Source organism: Entamoeba invadens (assembly GCF_000330505.1).
Source record: "Entamoeba invadens IP1 unplaced genomic scaffold scaff_1105074724635, whole genome shotgun sequence".
Classification (NCBI taxonomy): domain Eukaryota; phylum Evosea; order Mastigamoebida; family Endamoebidae; genus Entamoeba; species Entamoeba invadens.
Genome location: NW_004440103.1, coordinates 13,396 through 22,697, shown reverse-complemented (window position 1 = coordinate 22,697; position 9,302 = coordinate 13,396). Strand labels below are relative to the sequence as shown.

General features: G+C 27.6%; 2 protein-coding genes across 2 annotated transcripts; both read right to left on the bottom strand.

Annotated features, from left to right (window-relative positions):
* Positions 1-4,946: 4,946 nt before the first annotated feature.
* Positions 4,947-5,657, bottom strand: EIN_463290 (hypothetical protein; the record flags this gene model as incomplete). The annotated part of the gene is made up of 2 exons (XM_004253779.1): positions 4,947-5,575; positions 5,636-5,657. The coding sequence occupies 2 exons, from the start codon at positions 5,655-5,657 to the stop codon at positions 4,947-4,949; spliced, it is 651 nt and encodes a 216-aa protein (XP_004253827.1).
* A 53-nt stretch (positions 5,658-5,710) lies between these two features.
* On the bottom strand, positions 5,711-6,645 carry EIN_463280 (hypothetical protein; the record flags this gene model as incomplete). Its single annotated transcript, XM_004253778.1, has 4 exons — positions 5,711-5,747; positions 5,776-6,152; positions 6,206-6,461; positions 6,497-6,645. 4 exons carry the CDS (start codon positions 6,643-6,645, stop codon positions 5,711-5,713), a joined length of 819 nt encoding a protein of 272 aa, XP_004253826.1.
* Between the last annotated feature and the right edge of the window lie 2,657 nt (positions 6,646-9,302).

The following is a 9,302-nucleotide window of genomic DNA, read 5'->3' as shown; positions in this document are numbered from 1 at the left end:
ATTTTCTTCGATATCTCTGATATTTTTTACAATCTCAAGCCATCGAGTCCTTGATGCCACACCAAGTGGAGGAGTTTCATACTCTCTAAACAAATAAAATCTTTTCAGAGTATCACTTTGACAGAAATAAGTAACAAAAGCAGTCATAATTGCAGTCTGATCCATTCGGTTGCTATCTTCGGCGATTAAATTTACTCTGTGTCCAAAACAACTAACACTTTTTAAAGTTCGAGACACTATGTTTCCTTCAATGGTTTTGAGTTTTGCTTTTTTGACCAGATTGTAAAATTCAACAAATAGACCAACGTTTTTAGATGTATTAGAACTTGTTGAATCGAACACCAAAAAATGGTCAAGTGAATTGGAAATTCTATATTTAGTAATCTTGTGAATAACCAATTGGCCATAGCTACTCCACTTTTTGAATGATTGTATTTTTCTAGGAAAAGTGTACAACATTTAATCACTTCACCAGTTGAATAACGCATTAAAACACCCATAATATCTTGACCTTTTTTAGACAAAAATCAATTTCAATCGTTGCGCATATTCCTTTTCTGACTTCTTTGAGATCTCTTTCTTTGCGCATTTCGTTGTATTCATTAATTATTTTACGAACAGAAGAAGGACTTATTGACACCTTTTTGAAATTTTCGGGATTTATACAAAAAACCAATCTTTGATAATACTTAAGAACATCTGCAACTCCGTTCATTTGAGACTCTGAATAATTCAGATCAATGAAAGTTGATGAAATCAGGAATATTAATAGCATCTTATTCAATACATGGAGTGATGATTTTCTTTTTGGTTTGTTTTTTCCTTTTGCTGTTCTTCTTTCGTCTCTTAATTTTTCCATTGTTTCAAATTTATTAAACAAATAATCACACAGAACGAAAAGGTGTTGTTTTGATGTACTTCCACTCTCTGCAACATACTCTTTCATGTAGAAAAATAACAACTTTTGTCCCATTTGTTTAAACTTTTCTTTGTGATTTTATTGAAGAAGTTGTTGTTGAATAAGTCTTTTTTCTTTTTTATCGTTTTTTCATCTTCTCTTTCCTCCTTTTCATCATTTTTATTTTGATCAATATAATCATTATTTATATTTTCAAATTCGCTATCACTTTCTTAATCTGAGTTTTGTTCTAATGACATATTTTTACAATTCAATTGCAGTTTTGTATATATTTGTAAAAATAATTATTTGAACTATATAATTTAGTAAATATATTAAACTTTTTATTAAAAGATAACAAGAATTATTTTTTTAAAAAGAAAATGTTGAGAAACTGATTCAAAATATAAAATATTATTATGCAATTATTATGTTTTTTATATTTAGAACAAAGTATGTTGTATTTTTATAAGGTAAAAAATTGTTTTCTAAATTTTTCATTTTTAATAATAATCGTTCTATATTTATTTCCTGAGTAAAAAAAGCCAAAATAATCAACATACGAGGGTGAAACTGAAGGTTTAAACTTGAAAGCGGATGTATTAATTTGGGGTTTTTGATGTTAAATTTGGCATTTTTCTAGGTTTTATGATTCGTAAATTAAGCCAATCCCTTTGATTTGAATTTGGCAATGAAAAACAATGCAAACAAAATGAAAAGAATCAATAATTATGTTATGTAACGATTCCAACATATTAATATTTTAACCCTTCCAGTACCAGGAATTTCCAAAAATGTATACTTAATATAATCTTATTCATTTTGAGTGTATTTTAGAGTAAAAAAATGCAAAAACGCTTTAAACTTTTAACAACCATGGGAAATACCAGGAAACAAAATTATTAGTAAAAATAATTTAAAATGTTATAATTTAATAGTAAATTATAACCTAAAATCGTATTTTTATTGAAAAAATGTTCACTTTTTTCAACGAGGGAGACTTGAAGATTCCTCTGATTATTCTCTTTTCAAGTTGAAAAAGTTTTTGTTTTTATATCAAAAAAATAGTATAGTATATTAAACTAAACACATTAATAATCTTTACGATAAGGAGTTTCAGAATGTAAAATTGAATTATATAACTTTTCAATTTGAATATTTATTATTGAAAAACAAGGGATACATCATTCCTTGAATATTCAGAAAAGCGATTACATCAAACAAAAAACACTGTGATCTCATAATTATTTTTTCATCTTTTTGTAATTCAGTGAAAAATAAAATAATTCGAGTTTGTCAAAAAAGAGTAAAATATAAAACTGAAAAAATAAGAAGAAAATACACTTTTGTGAAAATCACATTTTTTTAGTTTTTTATTATTCAATAAACAATAAAAACCTTTTAATTTAATAATAAATGAATAAGATTGATTTTTAATCGTCAGACACATCAATTTAAATAGAAAAAGAGTCATAAACAACTCAAGGAGTAAAATAAAGACAGTAAAACCAAAATTTGTCTTAAATGATCATGACATATTGTTTATTTAATTTCGTATGTCTTCCAGTTGTGAGTAATAAAGATATGACTTTTTCAAAAAAAGACAAATGTATTATGAATACAGAGAGCAAATTTTTCTATATGATTGGAAAGACAAGTATTTGTTTGTTATTATAAAACAAATGGTAACAAATAATCTGTTTTGTCTGATTGTTTTTTTTTGTTTTTTGAAAATGCATTTTTGAAATAAAAATCAAAACCAGAAAATTAATGAAAACGAAAGATTTACTGATAAAGGGTGTATACTTTATGTAAACTAAAAAAAGAAATTCGGAAGTGTATTATTTTTTAAATTTGGTTAATTAATCGGGAAAAGTATTCTAAATTATTTATACCTAAAATTAAACGTTTTTGGGTTTTTTGACTTATTATTGATTAATAGTGGCACAGAAATAGACTAGAATAATTGACATAAATAATATTTGCCTGTACTTTTTGAACAAAACAACACGAGAAATTTTTATTTCAATTCTCTTCTTATTATTACTTCAAAACTGTTGGCATATATGAATATTATAAACCCAAAACAATTTAACATTTTAAAAACAAAGAAGTTTATTATAACACAACCTAATATTAACTATAATTATTGTATTAAAAAACTATTGTATATAAGTATTTTATTTATTAAACACCTTAACAAAATCAAATTTTAATTTCACTTTTTGAAATCACTATAAATTGTTGTAATCTTAACTAAATATGACAATGGAAAAGGATGAACTTATCACTAATGCTTTAAAAGCTGGTAGGCACTACAAAGAAATTCAAACACTCTTCAAAACTTTTCCAAAAAGAATTTCAAGAATTAAAAAATGCATTGAAGAACATAAAAATGTTATTCCAATAAAAAGAGGAAGAAAAAGTTTATCAAATATAATAAATATTGAAATATCCAAAATAACATACGACAAACCCTTTTCATCATGTTTTGAAGTAGGAAAAATTGTCGGCTGTTCAAAAACAACCGCAGATAAAATAAGAAAAAATAATCATTTTAGATATTGCAAACAAATATCCACACAAGTTTTGACTCAAAAACAAATAAAAGACAGATGGGTATTTTCCAAAAAACAACTTTGGAATAAAAATATTAAAAAATGGGAAAAAACAATAATAAGTGATGAAAGTCGGTTTGGGTTGTATCCAGACAAAAAGTGGCTAAAAATGATTTTGGAGACCAAAATCATTTTTAGCAAATCTACGCGAATTTAACAAAAGAATGGGCAACAAAAAAGTTCCCAAAGCCATCAAAGAACATTTTTCTCAAACTCCCAAACACAACTGTTCAATAATGGTATGGGGAGCTATCGGGGTCGGATACAAGAGTAAATTAATACGTTGTTCACAAAAAGAGGGAGGAAAAGAATATATTGAATTACTCGAAAAAAGTCATTTCTTCGAAGATGTTAGAAAGAAACTAAACAACAACATTGTGCATTTTCAACAAGATGGTGCTCCTGCCCATCGCTCACTTACAACTAAAAAATATTTACAATCAAATGGTGTAAGGCTGATGTTATGGCCATCAAATTCTCCAGATCTATCCCCAATAGAACATTTATGGGGAATTATGGATAGAAAGTTAAGAAAAAACTACCCGGTTATTAAAACAGAAAAGAGATTGTTTTTTTATTGAGAAAGATTTGGAATGAAATTCCACAATCATTAATCGACAAATTGATGTTTTCAATTAAAACACATTTTGAATTATGTGTGAGTCAAAAAGGAGGTCCAATTGGCCATTTATCAAATTTCAAACAATTTGAAAAAATGGAAAAAAATCCAGTGTTTTAAAAATAAAACCTTAGGAGTTTGAACCTTATTATTAATGAAAAATTTGTTTATTGTAATTGGTTATTAATTGAAAAAAATAATTCGGAAGCAAAATAAAAATAGAACAGCAGGTTTTTCTGTATATTTTTAGTAAAACATACGTATCAAAAAAATGTACACTTCCTAAAAAACGGAACCAGTTTATATACTTATAAGATAATGACTCTTATCAACCAGATTTTGTATTCTATACACCCACTTTCACAATATATAGCTATTTGAAGTGAATATACTGTTTGTTGTTTGTGGCGTTTATACAGGGATACACAATAGGAACTAACCAACAAATAGATTCACAATTCTTCTATATTGAATTGATATATTAACTCAGTAGAGTGATGCTATCCTTACAAATTTAAAATCAATGATAAAGCATACAAAAACGAAGAATCGGGGTGATGTGAGTCAGAGATTTAGAATATTATGTAATCACATCATTTATTTGTATAATATTATAGTAAAAAATTAGTATAATAATAATAATTTTATAAAAAAAGCAAAGCCCCTCCCCTATAAATATGTAAAAAAACCGCTTTGAATATTGTACGATATACAGAAATGATTTTCAGAGATCACAAAAGAAACAGAAAAATAACAAAGAAAATAAATAGATAATTAACTATAATAAAACCTATAAAACCAATAAAGTAATTTACTCCATTTCCATCAATAACTCTGTCAATTCATTGAGGAAATTCAACCTGTCCACCTTATCGTGGTGATGATGATATACCTTGTAGGCATTGAGGGCAGCGATGTCAAGTAAATCATAAAGTATTCTCACATTCCATCTTGAAGTGGGCCTTCTACAAGTGTAAGTGTGTATCATCTGATCTGCACTATCAACACCTCCCATTGTCGCATTGTATTGTTTTATCACATTTGGTTTGTGTACACTCACAAGTTTGCCATCCTTTCCCCTCACTTGCTCCTGAACGGTGTACAACTCTTTAGCATTATGCATCGTCGTCATAATGAGCACCAACTTCTTCTTTTCGTAATAGTAAGAAAGCAGTTTGCATACACCCTTTGTATACACTTTCTTTGAATCTGCCTCTCTTGTAGTAGCCTTTTTATCATCATTGGGGTCATAACGTTTGATTTGCTTGGCTTCTTCTGGTACCTCAACTCTGTTTTTTCGCACAGTCCCAAGCAATGTTGAACCATATTGAGCCAAATAATGTGCAAATCTTAAGCTGCAGAAAAAGTTGTCACATACAACTGTCACAAACTTTCCCATACACAGTTGCGGAGCCACCATATCTATCGTCACCCGAAATCCTTAATTTTATTCCTTCTTGTCGAATTTTCCACAGTACATCTGTAGGTTTATAACCATACCACTTTCACAATCACAGCACATCTTTTTGTTATTCATTGAACATATTATCAAACACAATATTAACAACAAGTCAATTACCGATGTATATGTCTCAACACCGTGAATCTCCGACTTCATTGATTATTCTTACAACAAAAACAAAAAAAAACAAAACTTGATGCCGTAACGCTGAGGTTTGGACTTGATGAATACCTTTGCCCATATCTTTCCCTTGAATGCGCAAAGGTGTTCATCAACCGATAGTGTGGTGCTCGGTGTAAAGTATTTGTTGTTCACTAAGTTGTGAATAAAAGCTTCCAACACTTCCCTAATTTTGCCAAACTTGTCATTCGAGTTTGGCGTGTTTGATGCTTTGATTAACCACTTTTCTATAGTCTCTTCATCATTTACTTTTTGTCTCACTTCAACATCCCTTTTTAGCTTCTCTTCGGTCAGGTCAACAGGATGTTTTTTGACCCACTCATCACAACTCAAATAATCTTCTTCTTCGGTCTCTTCTTTATTCTCTGGATTTTCCTCTTCATCGGATGCACTTTCCTCACTCTCTTCTTCATCACCCATAAAACAACTCTCTTTCTCAACTCATCCGGAAAAGTTGTGACATCGTAAGTCTCGATGTTAGCATTGATAAGTTGAAAAACATTTCTGGGCATAGCTTTACCATAAATATTTGTTTTCCCGTGTTTTTCGTTCCAAAGCTCGGAAATTGGATTCTTTATGTCGTGGTGTGCTCCCATATATAGTAAAATGCCGAAATATCGTATAGTGTCTATTTTTGTTATTTGGGGTTTACCTTTTTTTCCTGATAATTGGCGTTGGTAAATGCTGTTATTTTTTCGACTAAATTTTCGTCAAAAAACCCAAAAAACAAGTCAGAAGCAGTCGAATTACAAAATTCTGCTTTATAGTCAGCACCCACCTTCGCAATATTCCTTTTGAACTTTTTCTTTTCTTTGTTGATGGGGCCCATTGCTTTCCACTTGTAGTCAACAACAATCAAGTCTTCCATGTGATAAGAACGAGTTTGGATGTTTTTTATAACATGAATGTTGGTATAATGGTTTTATAATAGTTTAATTATTATATCACATAATTCAAATTAAATTAATGAAAATATATTATAATAACATTTAAAACAAAATAACATTCATTTTACTTTATAAAAATACTTTAAAATAAAAATAAATATAAACAACAACCCTGAAAGTTGAACTGAAAATAATATGGAAATAACACTAAAAGGATGATATAACATAAACATGTTAACGAAGAATGGGTGAATGTATACACAAGCACGCAAATACGACTTTTTGTACTCAAATGTAATAGTTTGTTTATAGTTTTTATGTGCTCTGTCAAATACTAACAAACAGATTCGTAATTCTCAAAAATGTACATGTTAAACTTTCATTTTAAATGTTTGTTTTTGAGTAAATTTTATTTATCAATAATAATGAGGGGGTAAAATTCTGCAGTGTTTCATGAATATACACAGTTAAATATACACGCAAAAACATATTTGAACAAATATACGTAGTAGATAATGAGTGAAAAGAACAACTTTTATTTGCTTTGGACTGATGTTTGTTGATGTTTATTTATTTTCATTTTATATATACTTGTTATGATGTAATGTCTTTTGTCTATAACCAAAAAAACGATAAAAGCGTCGAAAACGAAATTATATAACAGAAATGAAGAAGAGCGATATGATGATACACTAAAGGGACAAAAAGAAAAGTGAAAATGTTCAATGAATTAGCAAGTAACACACATAACCCCACATAAGGGTTCAACGAATAAACTATACTTTTAAATTTAAACCAATTATTTTAATTCATCGTTTTTGTTGTCATTATAGTAAATATATAATAATAAAACTATACAATATGAACTGTAAACTAAAATTTTTAAATTCTTTTTCGTATCTTCGAAACATTTGGCATTTTTAACACTTGTTATACTTTTTGAATTATTTTTTATTATAAACAACAAGTAATTGTTACACTCGATACAAAATTGCTACTCACTTATTCAGTTTTTCTGTTGTTTTGAAAAAAAAATGACGGTTATTTGTTTATACATTATTTTTACTGGCTTTCATGAACTATAAAATGGTAATTTTCCTGTCAACTTTTCAGAATTTTGGAATTGGGTTTTGTTTTTTTGAAAATTTTTGAAAAAAAATAAAAATTAAATTTTGTTGATTTCTGGTACTGGAAGGGTTAATAGTATTCTAATTATATCAATGGTAATATAAAAATTCATCATGAATTTGTGTGTTTTTAATAATCAGCTCAAGTTAAAAAATGAATCAATAGTAATAATTGTTATAATTAAACCATTATAAATAGTTGACGGTGTGTTATAGTAAATTTGTTATTATTCAATTGTATTTTCAGGGTTTAAGACAAAACATAACCCGTTTACAACTTGATAAATATTATAAGTGTGTTAAAAAGCTTGGGGAGTACCTTTATGGGTTGTTTATTTATTTATTATCAACGCAGTTATTTAAAAATGTTATAATGAAGTTCAGAATGGTTAATACAACTCATTATTACACTTAGGTTTGTGTTTTTTAAACGCAGGCCGGTCATGAAGGCCGTAAAACACAACCCAAAGTATGGTAAATTATTTATATGTCGAGTGTTGTTTGAATAATAACAAAATAATGATAAATTTATCATATACATGAATAATATAATGTATAGTAAATATTTAATATTGTTATAATATTTTGTGTTGAAAATTATAATAAATTTTATAATTTTGTAACTATTATATTAACTATGTTTTCCTTTTTCAAAAATCGTGATTGTGTTGGAAATAGTGGTTTTTGTCCAATTTTACTTGTTTTTTGTTGTAAACTGTTTTTCAAAACTCTGTACTGGGATGCCCCGATTTTTTAGACAAATAATTTCTTAATAATTTTTCCTTTGCTTAACCCTCATTTTTTGTTATAAATATTTACTCAAAAAAACAAAATAACGAACCCGACTTTTTTAAATTTTACTTGACAAATAAATCTTGCACCAAAAATTTACTTGAAAAATATAAAAAACAAACTTGGGATCAAAAATTTGATTACCATAACCCAAAATTTGCCAAAAACATAAAACACAACTTTATAATTAAATGTCTATGTTAACAGAATCACCAAGTCGTGTTTTGTATAAAAATGAAAAGTACTAATGAGTAAAACAAGCATTGAGAGAGAAAAAATAACATTAAGACTTACAATTAAAAAAGTTTTATTTTTTATTTTTGAACTGTTTATTTTATTTAAGACTCTTTTGATTAATAAACTTGATTGTTTAAAGGTTTGTTTTTTGTTATCGATTACTTTTTTAATTGTTGAAATAAACAAAAACTTATTATTAATTTAAGTGTTGTATTATTTGATGCAATAATGTCCTTCATTACATCATTTGTTTATTGTTTTATTGTCGTTTATCTTATGTTTATCTGAAAGATAGAATTTTTCTTACGTTTAGTTACAAAATGAACCACTGACCAAATAACGAACCTGGAAAATCGGGGAAGATTTACCCAATATTTGGGTGATTTCCCGATTTTTTGTTCAATAATTGAAATTGTATTGATTTTTAAGGGTTTTAAACTGTGTACCGTTGTTGGTTCAACAAATAGGAAAATAAAACAAAT